This window comes from Schistocerca nitens, chromosome 12, assembly GCF_023898315.1.
Source record: "Schistocerca nitens isolate TAMUIC-IGC-003100 chromosome 12, iqSchNite1.1, whole genome shotgun sequence".
Classification (NCBI taxonomy): Eukaryota; Metazoa; Arthropoda; class Insecta; order Orthoptera; family Acrididae; genus Schistocerca; species Schistocerca nitens.
Window position 1 is genome coordinate 153,309,299 of NC_064625.1, and position 17,831 is coordinate 153,327,129.

Below are 17,831 nucleotides of genomic sequence, written 5' to 3' on the forward strand. Positions count from 1 at the left end.
ACAAAATTGTTGTGTGTTACTTTCTGTTGTTCCCTTCTACTTTTAATGATGGTAATGGGAATATTATACTGTTATTGGAGTCCATTATCAGACTCAATTTTGATGTGAGTGGCAGTCCCTATCTTACCTGTGGCACAAGTATAGCGTACGTAGACACTCTTTCTCGCATCGTGGCAACATTTCTGAAACTTCTCAGCAAAAAATTCTTTTGCTGACTCTGGATCCTTTTTTGGCCCTGGCAGAAAAAGAAAAGAAGAGAATTATTTTTTCTGTCATGACATGAAAGGTAACTGAGCATTGCTAAATAAAACACAAAACAGGATCAGTTGCAAAAAATTCATTAATTATGGATGTGTTTTAAGTCATTTGTTGTCAACTGAGATTGGTAGGAAGATTGGTGTCTCACATTCTTTCAAAGAAGAGGTCATTACAGGTGCACTGGGCAAGGAAATCAGCTGTGCTCTTTCAAAGGAACCGTCCTAACATTCATTTTATGTGATCTAGGAAAGTCACAAATAATCTAAATCGGAAGGGCCAGACAGAGATTTTAACTGTCATCTCACTGCTGTGCCACATCGATCAATGTGTAAGAGCCGTAGACCTCTGTCACCGTGGGTACAGTGCTGAAAACCGCTTTAAGAGCACTGTATCCAAAGTGAAATTCAGAGACGAAGTGTCGTGGAGTTGCAAAATAGAGGTAGGTGACTACTGGGTAGTTGTATACTGAGGTGACATGTCACAGGGTACCTCCTAATATTTTTCAGACTTCCTTTTGCCTGGTGTAGTACAGCATCCCAACATGGCATAGACTGAGCAAGTCATTAAGTCATTTGAAGTTGCCTGCAGAAATACTTAGCCGTGCTGCCTCTATACCCGTCCATAATTGTGAAAGCGTGTCCAGTGCAGGGTTTTGTGCACGAATTGACATCTCGATTATGTCCCATAAATGTTCTGTGGGATTCATGTTGAGTGATCTGGATGGCCAAATCATCCACTTGATTGTGCAGAATGTTCTTCAAACCAGTTGCAAAATTCAAAAAATACCAGAAATGATGCAGCAGATGAAATCCAGATCTCCACCTCACAGCCAGGATTTTCTGTGGGGACACAAAATAAAAACTCACAGGTAAAACACAAAAATATGAACTTGGTTCTTTTTCACCAAACTGTGCAATCACTAACTAGTAAAACAAGTGAAATCCAAATCCTATTAGAAAACGAATTAAAAAGTACACCATTATCGTGTCTCACAGAACATTGGCTTGATGAGGACAAGTTACATATTGTGTCCCTAACTAACTTCGTGCTGAGTGGTTATTTCTGTAGAAAAAATCTTAAACATGGTGGCATTTGTATATTCGTAAGAAATAATATAAACTTTGTAAATATAAAATTTCCTGTTGAAATAGTGAAGGAAAAAGATGTAGAGCTCTCAGGAGTTGAGATAGTAGACATTAAACTAGCTGTTATTTGTTTATACAGAGCTCCAAATGGTGACAAATACTCTCCTAAAAAGTATGGAATATTCACTTAGCAGACTAACACAAAGAAACAGAAGAGTTATTCTATGTGGTGATTTTAATATTGACTTTGCAAAGGACACCAAAGAAAAGAATGAATTACTGAATCTCTTGCAAACTTTTAACATGAAATCTACCATAGAAACAGCAACTCGTATCACACAGACTTCACGTACCACGACTGATCAGATATTTGCAAATGTAGATATGAACTATACAACAGAAACCCTAAAAATAGGCTTTGGGGATCACACAGCTCAAAAACTCTCTCTGAGTATAGAAACCAAGCTACAGCTTAAACACTGCCTAACAACCACCAGTAGAAACTACAGTAATGAAAATATAAATCATTTTCTCCATTACTTGAGAAAAGAAAGCTGGGAAGAGATTTATAACTGTGATCACACAGATGGAAAATATAATAACTTTACTAACAATTTTTCCTACTATTTTGAACTTTGCTTCCATCCAACCCAGAGAAAACATACACAAGGAAAACAAAAAATAAATGGATTACTCCTCGGATTCTTCAAACAAAAAAAGATTACTGCACAGATTGTCCAAACAACTCACATCACCAGAATATGACTTTTATTACAAACCTACAAAAAGATATTCAAAAATGTTGTCAAACGGGCAAAAATAATGGCAAATGACACATGCTAAAAAAATTCCACCAATAAGATGAAAGCCATATGGAATATTGTCAGGAAAGAAACTGCAGCAGAACAGACATACTTCCATAACATTAGCTGCCTAATGGAGAACTCAACTGTGATAACTAAACCTACAAAAATTGCAAATAAATGTAATTCCTACTTTACACAGATAGCTGAACATCTTATAAATCAAAATTTACAGTGTACTCCTACAAATAAATCCAGATGTACTATAAATAACAAATCTATCTTTCTACACCCCATCAATGAAAAGGAAATACTTAATATAATCAAAGAACTGAAGCCCAAATTCCCTGTTGGTACTGACAATATCCCTGACTATATCTTGAAGAAATGTGCTCCCCTCATAGCCAGGCCACTTCTCAACATCTGTAACTGGTCTCCATCAGAAGGGGTGTTCCCAGAAAAATTGAAGATAGCGAAAGTAAAACCCCAGTTCAAAAAAGGGATAAAAACAGAAGTATCAAACTACAGGCCAATATCAATATTATCTGGTTTTTTCAAAATAATTGAAGAATCTACTATAAAAGACTAATCAGTTTCATAGAAAAAAATAACTATATCTGAAATACTCAACGTGGATTCCGAAAATCTAAATCTACTGAGACAGCTATCTTTGCATTCCTAAATGAAGCCTTAAATGCAATAGACAATAAAGAACATATCTCAGCCATATTTATAGACCTCTCTAAAGCATTCAATGTCATCAATCACAACATCTTGCTTCAGAAACTTGAATGTGTAGGTATTAGGGGCCCAGCCTATGAATGGATAAAATCATATCTCCAAAACAGTGAGCAATTAGTTGAGCTTACTATCCGAGAAGGGAACAAAATAAAGTCCTACTGCTCAGAAAAACAGAGCATCGAGTATTGTGTACTACAAGGCTCCATTCTAGGACCAGTTCTGTTCTACTCTTTGTAAATGACTTGGAACCGACTAGCGCATGCCATAATTACATAAAATTTGTGGATGACACAAATGTGATAATAAAAGGAAGGACCAAAGAAGAATTACTACACGAGATTAAAAATTGTACCACGCACATTACAGACTGGTTTTCTGGAAACAACTTAGTAATAATCACAGAGAAAACAGTTACAATGAACATACACACAGTGCAAAATAAATGTCCACTAGCACCAGACATAGAGTTGTTTACTAGAACCCTCGAAAATGTAAGCTCTATAAAATTTCTTGGGATATGGATCCAAGAAGATCCAAGATGGGTCCAACGTACAAAATACATTTCAAATAAATTAAATACCATTTGCTATACTATCAAAATTCTTTCCGATTGCACATCGAAAGAGACACTAAAAGGTGTATACTTTGCCCAGACAGAATCCTTACAGTGATACCGCATAATCTTCTGGGGAAACACATCTGCTAGCAAAAGTTGTTTTATATGTCAAAAGGCAACTGTAAGAGCCATAGAAAATGCTGCATCAAGAAGCTCATGCAAGCCCTTATTCAAGAAACTACATATGCTTCCACTACCATGTCTGTACATTTTACAAGAAATCATATTTGTAAGAAAAATCTTAGAAAATAGCAACAATCTTGTGTCAACTAACCAGAGTATCCACCTGTATAACACAAGGAGAAAGCAGGACATACATGTTCAACACACATACACAACACTAAAACAGAATAGACCCCTGCAAACAGGAAACAGACTATACAATAAGCTACTTACAAACATTAAAACAATAAGACACACCTCAAAATTTAAAACTGCTGCTCATAAATATTTATTGAAAAATGTATTATAGTGTAGATGAATATCTTGAAACACAAAAATTTATTGCCAAATACTAAAAAAAAAACATTGAATTACTTAGGTTAAATATAATGTACGGAAGCTGAACCTTCAGTTGTGATAATATTAAGCCTAAATCAATGTAAATATTCTTGTATGATTTAAAAACATGCATTGTTAGTCACAATGACTTGTCCAATACCATATTGTATACCTTGTACAACAAATGATCAAAAGGACCAATAAAAATGTAATGTAATACTTGAGGCCTGGTGATACGTTTGGGAGCACGAAGTCCACGAATGGCTACAAACGGTCTCCAAGAATGCAAACATAACCGTTTCCAGTCAGTGATCCATCCAGCTGGACCAGAGGACCCAGTCCATTCCACGTAAACACAGCCCACACCACACTGGAGCCACCTTCAGCTTACACAGTGCATTGTTGACAACTCGGGTCTAGGGCTTACAGAGTCTGCACAACACTCAAACTTACTATCAGCTCTTACCGACTGAAATCGAGACTCGTCTTACCGAGCCACAGTTTTCCAGCCGTCTGGGCTCCATCGGATATGATCACGAGCTCAGGAGAGGTGCTGCAGATGATGCCGTGCTGTTAGAAAAGGCACTCACGTCGGTCGTCTGCCGATATAGCCCGTTAATGCCAAATTTTGCCACGCTATCCTAACAGATACGTTCGTCGTACATCTCACATCGATTCCCACAGTTATTTCATACATTGTCGCTTGTCTGTCAACACAGACAATCTGTGCAAATACCGCTCTGCCATTAAATGGAGGCCATTGTCTGTGGCCAGGGTAATGCCTGAAATTTGGTACAGTATGCTCTTGATACTGTGTATCTTTAAATATTGAATTCCCTAACAATTTCAGAAATGGAATGCCCCACGCTTTCATCTCCAGTTACCATTCCACATTTGGAGTCTCTTAATTCCCATCGAGTGGCCACAATCACACTGTGAACATTTTCACACGAATCACCTGATTACAAATGACAGCTCCGCCCACGCACTCGTGTACGCGACACTACCGCCATCTGTATACGTGCGTGTCGCCATCCCGTGACCTTTGTTACTTCAGTGTAATTACACTGGTGGTGTTGTAAGTGCTGCAGTGTGGGTTGTGTGCATCACAGGATGAATGAAACATCATAGGTATGTTCCTTAATCAGTGTGCTTATGGAGATGCTGAAAAAAGTAATAGTTCCACTTTCTGTCACGAGATGATAATAGGCATTTTAAGCAGTCAGGATGCAGTTTGGGTGTAGGAAAAGGGCAGAAACAATCAAACTCATCGTAATGGTGGTTCTACGGCATGTTTATTAGAATACGACCACAGGTTACGACATGCTGTATCTGTAATGCAGCACCGTCAACAGTTGCTCCCAGTGTGTCCTGTGTAATCAGAGTGATATGTTATCGTGTGTTCTGTCCTGTCTTGTCCTGTCCGACGCCTTTCGCCAGGAGAATGGGGTGCCGTAGGGCTCAGTTTTGAGCGTCGCTCTCTTCGCCATAGCGATCGATTCGATAATGGATTGCCTCCCAGCTGATGTCTCGGGCTCCCTTTTTGTGGACGATTTTACCATCTACTGCAGCGCGCAGTGTACACGTTTCCTGGAGTGCTGTCTTCAGTGTTGTCTTGTCCGTCTTTACTCCTGGAGTGCCACCGATGGCTTCCATTTTTCTGCCGAGAAGACGGTCCGTATTAACTTCTGGCGCTACAAAAAGTTTCTCCCACCGTCCTTACATCTCGCTCCCGTTGCTCTCCCATTCGTGGAGACGACAAAATTTTTAGGAAACTTAGCTGGTCTCAACATGTGTCATATTTGGCTGCCTATTGTACCCGTTCCCTAAATGTCATCCGTGTTCTCAGCAGTATGTCGTGGGGAGCGGATCGTACCGTCCTACTTCGCCTATATCGGTTGATCGTCCACTCGAAGTTGGATTATGGGAGCTTCGTATACTCCTCTGCACGGCTATCCATCTTACACTGCCTCAACTCTATACAACATCGGGGGTTAAGTCTTGCGATCGGAGTGTCCTGTACCAGTCCCGTCGAGAGTCTTCGTGCTGAAGCCGGTGTATTGCCACTAACCTGCCGGTGCGGTATACTGCTTTGTCGGTATGCCTTTCGGCTATTATCAGTGCCCGACCACCCGTCTTACCGTTCCTTTTTTGACAACTCTCTCGACCGTCAATACGGGTTGTATGTATCTGCCCTGCTACCCCTGGAGTTCGCTTTCGTCGCCTCCTTCAGCAACTTGATTTTCCACTCCCTGCAACCTTTAGAGTGGGCGAGAGCCAAACACCACCTTGGCTCCAGGCTCAGGTTCGCGTTTGCCTTGACCTCAGCTCGCTCGCAAAGGAGGCTACCCCAGCTTCGGTATACCGCTCGCGGTTTGTCAAACTTCGTTTGAAGTTCATTAATGCGATCTTCATTTATACAGATGGCTCTAAGACCAATGACGGTGTCGGGTGTTCTTTTATTGTCGGGGCACACAGTTTCAAATACCGGCTCCATGACCATGTTCGGTCTTCACAGCTGAGCTATTTGCCCTCTATCAGGCTGTTCTTTACATCCGCTGCCACCGACATTCTGCTTATGTCATCTGCTCCGATTCCCTGAGCGCCATCCAGAGCCTCAGTGATCCGTATCCGGTTCACCCTTTCGTGCACTGGATCCAATGCTCTCTTCAGCAGCTGGCAGACAACGGTTCTCCGGTTATCTTTATGTGGGTTCCTGGCCGTGTCGGTATCCCTGGGAACGAAGCTGCGGCCAAGGCTGCGGTCCTCCAGCCTCGGACAGCTTCTTGTCGTGTGCCTTCATCTGATTTTAGCAGGGTCATTTGTCAGTGCATTTTGTCGCTGTGGCATGCCGATTGGTCTACACTTACTGAAAACGAGCTTCGGGCCTCGAAACCTCTCCCCACACCTTGGACGACCTCTTCACGCCCTTCTCGGCAGGAGGAGGTCATTTTGGCCCGGTTACCGATTGGACACTGCCGGTTCAGCCACCGCCATCTGCTGACAGCTGCGCTGGCGCTGTTCTGCCCCTGTGGGCAATTGCTGACGGTACACCACATTTTCACGTCCTGTCCGAATTTTAATACACTGCGTCTTGATCTTGGCCTGCCATGTACTCTGGATGAAATTTTAGCGGATGACACAGGAGCAACTGCTCGCGTTCTTCGTTTTATCCATTTGACAAACCTGTCTAAGGACACTTGATTATGCTGTTTTCTTTTAATCCCTTGCCTGTTAATGTGCCTTTTATAGTGTTGTCCCTTTTAGTTGCTGTTTTAACACTGTGCCTTGCAGTGCATTCACAATTTAGTCTGGGCGCTAGTGACCACTATAGTTGTGCGCCCACAAAAAAAAAGAGACACAGACATGATCCTTCAGATATTCCCACAACCAGAAGTCACTCGGACTTAGGTCGGTGGATCTTGAAACTGCACAAAGATCGTGCGGTCATTACCGAACATTTCTCGAATAAAACCTTTCACCTGGCAAGCGAAATGAGGTGTCGCCCCATCTTGCACGAAAATAGTGGTGTGGACACAGTTATGTACTGGCAAAGCTGGAATCACATGTTGCACCAGAAGGTCCTTATTGTGTACACATAACTGGCTGGCAAGGTGTCATCCCCTCAAAGGAAAACAGACCGAGATTGGAGGAGCTTGGGAAACCACACCAGTCATATAAGCTGAGTGCGGTGGATTTTCTCATATAATGTGTTGGAGTGGAACCCAAATGTGACATTTCTGTGCATTCACGGCACCATATAGAGTAAAATTTGACTCTTCCATCCAGAGAATAAAACATCAGCAACTGCCATGGGAATGGGCTGCGTCCCTCTCCCTGCTGCACTGCCTAATTCACCTCATTCTTCAAATTTCTTGATCGTGTTCTTTAAACCATTTATTGGCAAGGGACCTCTTCACAAGCATTTCTGTTTGGAAATACTCCTACAATGCAGTACTGCTATTCTGCCATTCAGGTGAAAGAAATTTACAAGCAGTGCACAATGTTTCCTCTCAATAGCCATTACATTTCATATGGAAAACATCAAACTTTTGAATCCTTTACATTAACAGGTACTTCACAAAAGAAATCAACAGGTGTCACTTTGCAACAAATGGCATACTGATGCCAAAACAGGAAAAATTTGACATTCTGACTGCTTACAGTGTCATATTTTCACTTGCTGGCAGAAAGTGGAACTATTATTTTTTAGCATACTCAGTGAGCACACTGTTTAATGAACAAACCTACAATGTTTCCACATCCTGTGATGTATACAGCCTGCACTGTAGCACTCGGAATACCGGCAGTTTAATTCTAAACATCTGGCATTGCTTGGCAGACACTTCTGGGTTGAGAATTGGCTACAAACAGAGCGATCTAATACTCACTCATTCGCTCACTCGGCCGTTGCAGACAAACTCAAACTCTTTCCATCCGGTGAGGAAACTGCTATCCTTTTTCCGCTCAGCTCTCCTTGACTACTCCTCAGCTGAGGCGGGGTCAAATATCACAGTTAATCCCCCTGGAGAATAGAACCGTACGACTGCCCATTTCCTCCTAAATAATTTACCAAATTGGTAATACTGAATGCCAGCAAAGGCCTCACAAAGATCAGCTGGCGCACCAAATTAGGTCCATTCACACACTGTATTCTGTAAATCTCATTGGGAATGTGGAACGAGCACATCATACATTAAGAGGCAGGAGCAGCCACTGCAGGCTTAACTGTTTGCTATACAAACAACCAGTTATGACCAGTGCTCAAATATGAAAATTGCTTTATGGGAAAACAGCAGCTAATCTGAAAGAAACCTTTCTTTTCTTCTTAAATTATTGAAATACTGTTTTTATGTACCACTTCATACTTTATTGGCAGAATGAATATTTTTAATCTTACATTACATTGGTCGTATTCTGTGGATCGTGTGGAAAGAAGTGTCTAGAGTGTGGAAAGAAGTTGCAGATGTACTTTTTGTATGAACTAAGTGAAGGCACTTTTTTGTCTTGTTTTACAAAACTTTTTTAATCTTTTGTACGGCCTAGGTTTTGGTTGACAGCCCATTTTCCAGTTCTTAAAGTATAAAGAGCTTTTGTTTAGCTAATATAACATACAATGTTTCACCAGGAACCCGCAGCTGAATCAGTCAAGTTGTACATTTTATTTAAGTGAATTATTGTGACATGATGAAACATAATGAAGTATTATCATTATCACATTGCTACTGTTAATTATCAAATAAGTTACTACATTAATTTAAGACCTTCTGTGGAGATGTTTGTCAGTGAAGTAGAAGGAGTTGCTCACTAGACAGCTCTTTAATTCTCTCTTAAACCCTACCACTTTGCTACTAGGCACTGAATAAGCTCTGGTATGATGTAGAATACTTGTGTCTCCACATATCTGACTTCTTTCTGTACTACTGTTAAGCCCTTTTGAAGTCTTTGTAGAAATTGTTTTGGTCATTCGCGCTTTGCATTACTTTTGAGAACAAGTATTGGTAATGACAGCTAATATTAATGAATAAACATATTGTATAACAATTGTCAAACTACCAAGCCTTGAAGCTATCTCTCCAGAAAGTTTCATAATGAATTGAAGATATAATTTTTATAACACCCTTCTGGATTCTGAAAATCCTATCACTGGAAGTTCAGTTCCTCCCAAAAAATGATTTCAGAACCTCTCCAGAATGAGATTTTCAGTCTGCAGCGGAGTGTGTGCTGCTATGAAAGTTCCTGGCAGATTAAAACTGTGTGTCAGACCGAGACTCGAACTCGGGACCTTTGCCTTTCACGGGCAAGTGCTCTACCATCTGAGCTACCGTAGCACAACTCATGCCCCATCCTGCCAGTACATGAGAGCTTTTGTGAAGTTTGGAAGTTAGGAGACGAGGTACTGGCAAAAGTGAGGCCGTGAGGACAGGGCGTGAGTCGTGCTTGGGTAGCTCAGATAGTAGAGCACTTGCCCACAAAAGGCAAAGGTCCTGAGTTTGAGTCTCGGTCCAGCACACAGTTTTAATCTGCCAGGAAGTTTCATTCCAGGAACTGTCAGTGCATGAAAATACCCCAAATCAAACAGTTTTTATTTCTTTATTTTTAAATCACCTACAGCAGAATCATGTGACCACAAGTGTAACTGAACTAAAGCATTTCATTAATTTTGAGGGTGTGGGATTCCTAAAAATTAAGGTTGTGATTTATCTGTAACATCTAAAATTTGGTGCAGTGCCAAAAAGAAAAAGCCACAACATCAAAAACTAATTAATGTAGAGTAGTGAAATTTCGGAAATACATTTGTCTAGGTACCATATTTAAGTGATTAACATTGGAAGACCACAGGTTAATGTAAACACTAGATAAGCCATTGAAAATGTGAAATGCTGGTACATTAATAATCAGCATAACTGCCAGAATGTTGAATACAAGCAGGCAAATGTGCACGCATTGTGCCAGACGTCAGTTTGTGGGATAGAATTCCATGCCTGTTGCACTTGGTCAGTCAGTACAGGTAGAGTTAATACTGGTTGTCTGATGATGTCCCATACGTGCTCTATCGGAGACAGATCTTACGATCGAGCAGGCCGAGGCAACATTTCGACACACTGTACAGTATGTCGGGCTACAACAGCAGTAGGTGGGTGAGCAGTGTGTCTAGCACACAGACCGGTCGGTTTCAGGCCCTCGACTGGCCTCCTCCTAACCTACACACGGCCATCACTAACACTGAGGCAGAACCAGCTTTCGTCAGAAAACACAACAGACCTCCACCTCATCTTCCAATGAGCTCTCACTCGACACCACCGAAGTCACAAATGGCGGGGTCTTGGGTCGGTGACACGCTTATTACAGGGCGCGTTGCTCAGAGCTGTTGCCGTGGTGCCAAATGCCACTCAAATTGCTGCTGCACGTTTAGTGGCCACAGGCCGAACACTATGGTCTTCTCTCTCGGAAGTGCTATGTGATCGTCCGGTGCCCTGCCTTCCTGTGACCGTACGTTACAGTGGCCACTGCTGCCAGCAGTCATGTACAGTGGCTACGAGGGGCATTTGAAAAGTCCGTGCAAAAATGAATACCCATTACGTCTCCTTTTAAACTTATACACATCATCCAACACTGTTCCAATTTGTTGATCTCTTCTGAATAATAGGAATTGTCCAAGTCTGCAAAATAGCTATTAGTTGCTGCAATCGCCTCCTCGTTTCAGTAAAATCTTTGTCCCGACAGTCATTTCTTCAAATTGGGGAACAAATAGTAGTCTGAGGGAGCTAAGTCTGGAGAATAGGGAGGGGGGGGGGATGGGTGTGAAATGAGTTGGAATCCTATTTCCATTAATTCTGCAGCCACAACTGCAGAGGTGTGTGCTGGTGCATTGTCGTGATGGAAAAGGACTTTTTTGTGGTCCAATAGCCGTCGTATTTCTTGCAGCTCGGTTTTCAAATGGTCCAATAACGATGAATAATTTTCACCTGTAATAGTTTTACCCATTTCCAGATAGTCAATCAGGATTATCCCTTGCGAATCCCAAAAGACAGTCACCATAACCTTTCTGGCCGAAGGAATGGTCTTCGCCTTTTTTGGTGCAGATTCTCCCTTGGTAACCCATTGTTTAGATTGTTGTTTGGTCTCAGGTGTGTGGTAATGTATCCATGTTTCATCCACCCTGATGAAATGACGCTTAAAGTCCTGCAGATTCTTCCTGAACAGCTGCAAACCATCCTTGCAACGCTTCACACGATTCCATTTTTGGCTAAGCGTGAGAAATCGCAGAACCCATCTTGCAGATAGCTTTCTCATGTCCAAATGTTTATGCAGAATTATGTGTACCCTTTCATTTGAGATGCCCATAGCACTAGCAATGTCATGCACCTTAACTCTTTGGTCATCCAGCGCCATATCATGGATTTAATCAATGATTTCAGGAGTCATAACCTCCACAGGGCATCCAGAACGTTCCACATAACTTCTGCCCATATGGCCACTCCGAAAATTTTGAAACCACTTATAAACTGTTCTAATAGAAGGTGCAGAGTCACTGTAATGTTTATCAATCTTCTCTTTAGTCGCCTGAGGCGTTTTGCCTTTCATAAAGTAATGTTTAATCACCACACGAAATTCTTTTTCGTCCATTTTTTGACCATCACTCGATTTCCTTGATTCACACGAATGCCAAACACAAAGAAATAGACCAATATGGCTGAAACTTGGTGTGTGTTCTTTCAAAAGATGCTACTAACTAAACATGATTTCTTGGACTTTGCACGGACTTTTAAAATGCCCGTTGTACATTCCTGCCAAATCATTCTACAATATCACAGAAGAAACCTCCAGTTTCTCATAGCCCTATTACATGACATTGTTCAAACTCAGTGAGGTGTTGATAATGGCATCTTTGTCACAGTTGAGACAGTCTTCACTGACATCAACTTGCCTATGTCCAGTCTCAAAGGTAACTAACACTCATGACTGTTACAGTGTGTATTTAAAGCAAACCTGATTTGCACTACTAGCTCCACCCTTATCCAACTGGTATGAAATTTGAACAGACATTATCTTTCAAATATAGTAACATGCCTATCAACCTTACTTTATGTTCCACAACTCCTTCTCAGTGTTGCAATTTTTTTCCCGTCAGTATATTTTCTATTTCTCATGCTATGTCGATTGAGTCAACTATTTTTGGAGTTTGAGGAGCTCCTTGAGCTGTACTAAATTGTATGTACTGAGTCTTGTCAAAATTTAATAATAATCCATTTGCCTTCAACAACCTGTTCATTTTCTCAAATATTTTGATAGTTGCTTTTTCAGTAACAGGACTAGTACTGCTTGTTATTCGTATATCTGTATCGTGCATAAAGACAATGCAAGTGGAAGATAATTTGTGTGTATCAGAAACAACAGAGCCCTCAAAGTAAAATGCACAGCACAATTCGAAGAATAAATTGACAGAGTCTCAGTCGACGAAAATGCGAGCAGTGTAATATTTAATATTTAACATTCATTGCTCAAGATAAAATCCAAACTTCAAGAATAACTGATGCATACTGTAGAGCACTAATATAATTCAGTGGTACACCGTGTCCAATTGCTTCAAACTATGAATGCCTGGTACTAAATAATGGACATGGAACCAATACACTGTGCTTTCTGTAATGCAACTAAGGTATTCTATATGGCTCATAAATTGCTTACGATTTGTCTGGTATGAAGTTATACTACATGGAATAACTATTGATACCTGTCTTTGGCATTTTTTTAGGGTTGACGTAAATCTACCAAGTCAAATGTAGTTATAATGACTGTGTGTTTTCATCAAAAACTCACCTTTATATTCTGGGAAGTAGTGAGAAAGATGGTGTTTCTTGATCTTCTCATCAAAAACGTCCACTTTGTTCAGGAAAACAATAACTGAAGTGTAACGAAATGCCGAACACGTGAGCAACACCTTGAAGAGTGCCAAGCTCTCGCTCACCCGATTCTGTTTTAAAAGAAGGCTCTCGTTAATATTCTAACAATCTTTTCTGATAAATCAGATGATCAGATGCTACTAGAAAACAGCAGTTGTGGTCACGTGATCTTCAGAACATTATGCTTCTGCAAAATGCCCAAATAACATATAAAATGTATTTATAAGGGTGATTTGAATGAAAGTCTTAAAAGTTCCATAGAATTTCAAAAAGTTGTGTGATGGAGTTGGTAGGTGGCAGTAGTGTTCTTTTTGGTTCAAAAAGTGACCAACAGGTGGCAGAGTGATGCTATAATGTAAGAGAAGGCAGCAGCATCCACAACAAGATGGCCTTGCTGCTGTTAATTTGCATCATGATTAAGCAGTGACCTGTGATGCATTTTTTCTACAGTAAAGATGTCAAATCAATTAAGTTGATTGCAGAATGACAGTGCAGTACGGTGATTTGTGCTTGTCATTACAGCAAGTGTACGAGTGGTACAGGAAATTTAAAAGAGGTGTAACTTCTGTGGAGGATTTCCTAAGACTAGGGCAGGCTCACCACGTAGCGACAGACGAGAATGTTGCGTTAGGGGAGGAGCTTGTAAAGGAGAACAGACACGTAACTCTGAACGAAATAGCCACAACTTTGAAGATGAGTTTGGGTCAGTGCAGAATATTGTTCACAATGTACTGCATTTCTTCAGTGAGGTGTCTTCAGCTGACTGCCGAATTGAAAGACCATCCTGTCAATTCCTGTTAAGAATTTTCATATAGTTTCCATGTCGAAGGTGATATATTTCAGGGAAACATTGTTAGAGGTGATGAGACATAGCTCCACTATCAGCAATCAGAAATGAAAAGGTCAAGTAAGAAACGGTGCCACAGCTCATCACCAAAATCAGAAAAATTTCGCACTCAATGGTACACTGGAAAAGTCAAGTTCATTCTCTTGTGAGATGCAAATGGATGAGTTTTGGTGTATTACATGGGTAGAGGCATGATGGTAACCAGTATTTCTTATGCAGACATGCTGAAAAATCTATTTCGCCCTGCAATCAGGAGTAAACGACAAGGGTTTTTGATTTCAGGAGTATTACTACAGCATGACAACACACATACAACCTCTAAGACAGTTGAGACTATTCAGGAAATTAAATTTGAATGTCTGGTACATCCTCCTTATTCACTAGACCGCGCTCCTAGTGACTTCTGCCTGTTCGGTGCACAATGAATGGGAGGCAGGCATTTCAGAAGTGGTGAAGAGGTGAAAACAATAGTGCAGAACTGGGTACACATACAACCAAAAGAATTCTTTCATTGTGGTGTCTATACACTTGCAAAGTGGTGGAATACATGCACTCAATGTCAGGGATACTATGTCAAAAAAACAACATTAACTTTTTTGTTCATTTTTACTATTGAAAATAATATAGCATTTTTAAGGTTTTCATTTGAATCACCCTTGTAATTCACTGAAGCAGACAAGGAAGGATTAATAATAATAATAATAATAATAATAATAATAATATGATGATGATCATAATAAGATGAAGAAGGAGAAGGGACAGTTAATTAAGTATACAAGATCAGACACGTATAAGGATGCGTCAATAGAAACTCTCACTTTTTCACATTCACTGATAACACCTTCATGATCTGGACTGAGGGTGAGGACACATTATGCACATTCTACCAGAACCTCGACACTTTATCCCACATTTGCGTCATCTAGTCCTTCTTAGCCCAACGAGAACCTTTTCAATGTCCGAGAATGGTTACATCAGTACCTCTGTCACATCAGACCCACTTTGACACCTACCACACCAAGAAATCCCTTCGGTCCAGCCTAGCCACATGTCATTGTTGCATCTATAGTGATGAGCGGTCCTTCTTCAAATATGCAGTGTGTCTCAATCAGACCTTCATAAAACGAAATTACCTTCCTCACCTTGTCCAGAACCAGATCTCCCATGCCTTGTCTCCCCTGTTACTTGCTATCCCCCACATAGGAGCACCACACTTGTGACTCAGTACCACCCCAGGACTAGGGATGGGAAAAATTGACAGGTTAAAACTGATAACAGAATTTTGTTTTGAGCAACTGGTATTTTTTGATGTTTGTTTAGTCTTGATTATAACAGGTCTTTTTCAATTTTTTACAAATAACCGAGTATAAAAACTGGCATATCAGTTTTCTATAACAGCACTGCTAAAATTTTTGGTTTAATTTTTTTTTAGTGGGTAGTGTTAATATGTTAGACTTCCAGTCTTCGAAATATTGAGTTACTGTAGAAAATGGGAAAAGTGATAAGTTCCATATTGATAAAATTGTCTACAGTTAGAGCCTTGCACCTGTTGCCTTGTGATATGCCTATTAGACAGTACACATGCACATCAGTGTGCAAGACTTACATCTACACTATGTGATCAAAAGTATCCAGACACCTGGCTGAAAATGACTTACAAGTTTGTGATGCCTTCCATCGGTGGTGGTGGAATTCAGTATGGTGATGGCCCACCCTTAGCTTCGATGACGGCTTCCACTCTCACAGGCATACGTTCAATCGGATGCTGGAAGGTTTCTTGGGGAATGGCAGCCCATTTTTCACGGAGTGCTGCCCTGAGGAGAGGTATCGATGTCAGTCGGTGAGGCCTGGCATGAAGTTGGAGTCCCAAAACATCCCAATGGTGTTCTGCAGGATTCAGGTCAGGACTCTGTGCAGGCCAGTCCATTACAGGGACGTTATTGTTGTGTAACCAATCCACCACAGGCCATGCATTATGATGGGGTGCTCGATTGTGTTGAAAGATGCAATCATCATCCCCGAATTGCTCTTCAACAGTGGGAACCGAGAAGGTACTTAAAACATCAATGTAGGCCTGTGGTGTGATAGTGCCACACAAAACAAGAAGGGGTGCAAGCCCCCTCCACCAAAAACATGTCCACACCATAACACCACCGCCTCCAAATTTTACTGTCGGCACTACACACTCTGGCAAATGACGTTCACCGGGCATTCGCCGTACACACACCCTGCCATCGGACCACCACAATGTGTACCGTGATTTGTTACTCCACACAACATTTTTCCACTGTTCAGTTGTCCAATTTTTACGCTCCTTACACCAATCGACGTGTCATTTGGCATTTACTGACGTGATGTGGGGCTTGTGAGCAGCCACTCAATCACAAAATCCAAGTTTTCTCATCTCCTGCCTGTCACAGTATTTGCATTGGATCCTGATGCAGTTTGGAATTCCTGTGTAATGTTCTGGATAAATGTCTGCCTATTACACATTACGACCCTCTTCAAGTGTCAGCAGTCTCTGTCAGTCAACAGACGAGATCGGCCCGTACGCTTTTGTGCTGTACGTGTCCCTTCACATTTCCACTTCACTATCACATTGGAAAGGGGGGCTAGGGATGTTAAAGCGTGGAAATCTCGCGTACAGATGTATGACACGAGTGCCACCCAATCACCTGACTATGTTCGAAGTCCTCGAGTTCCGCAGAGCACCCCATTCTGCTCTCTCGTGATGTCTAATGACTACTGACATTTCTGATATGGAGTACCTGGCAGTAGTTGGCAGCACAATGCATCTAATATGAAAAACGTATGTTTTTGGGGGTGTCTGGATACTTTCGATCACATAGTGTACCTGGTACATATGGTAGTTTCTTGTTGTCATCGTCAGACACAATTCATATTGCAGAATAGCACTATACCAGCTATGGAAGTATTTTATGAAGTGTGGTAGCAATGAAGTACAATGCTGCATTTGCTTTAATAGATTGGGATATACAACAAACTTGTACCTCATATAAGGAGAAAACATCCACAATCTTTCCGAGGAAGAGAAGGTAAATTTTATCGGTATATCGATAACTTTATTGACGTATTATAAATTTGGGATAATAATCAAACCATTAATTTTGTGCTTTCTTTAGGACGATAGTGGTGATGCACGGAAGTCATCAGTGTGTGACCTTTAGCTCTCGCAATTGCCGTGGCTATCTCCTTCACCTTCACCGTCTTCGTTGGAGACAGTGAGACCAATTTCTGCCACAACCGAGCCCATATCGATCGACACCACCTACTCCTTTATCTTAATTAGAATTTTTCAATCTTTCTTCAAAGTATATGATTGCTACTGGAAGTAACAGCAATAAAAAAATAAAAAATGAGTTATTTCAGAAACCAGTTATTTTGAGCAGTTTCAAGAGCTGGATTAACCTGTAGATGAATAAATCGGTATAACTGAAAACCAGCTATTTCAGCTATGACCACCATCGCTGTCCGGTGCTGAGGCATTTGAATCGTGCTCTCTGCCTACCTCTCACTGTACCCTGAAATGAGATCCTCTCTACTGTCCTCCCT

General features: G+C 41.1%; 1 protein-coding gene across 1 annotated transcript in view; it reads right to left on the bottom strand.

Annotated features, from left to right (window-relative positions):
• Positions 1 to 17,831, bottom strand: part of LOC126215024 (guanine nucleotide-binding protein subunit alpha-11-like) — a 199,675-nt gene that overhangs the window by 21,803 nt on the left and 160,041 nt on the right. The window contains exons 6-7 of the mRNA XM_049941646.1: positions 13,329 to 13,482; positions 128 to 235 (exon numbers count right to left, since the gene is read on the bottom strand). Of these exons, the coding sequence (XP_049797603.1) occupies positions 128 to 235; positions 13,329 to 13,482 (262 nt within the window). The remainder of the gene's footprint in view (positions 1 to 127; positions 236 to 13,328; positions 13,483 to 17,831) is intronic.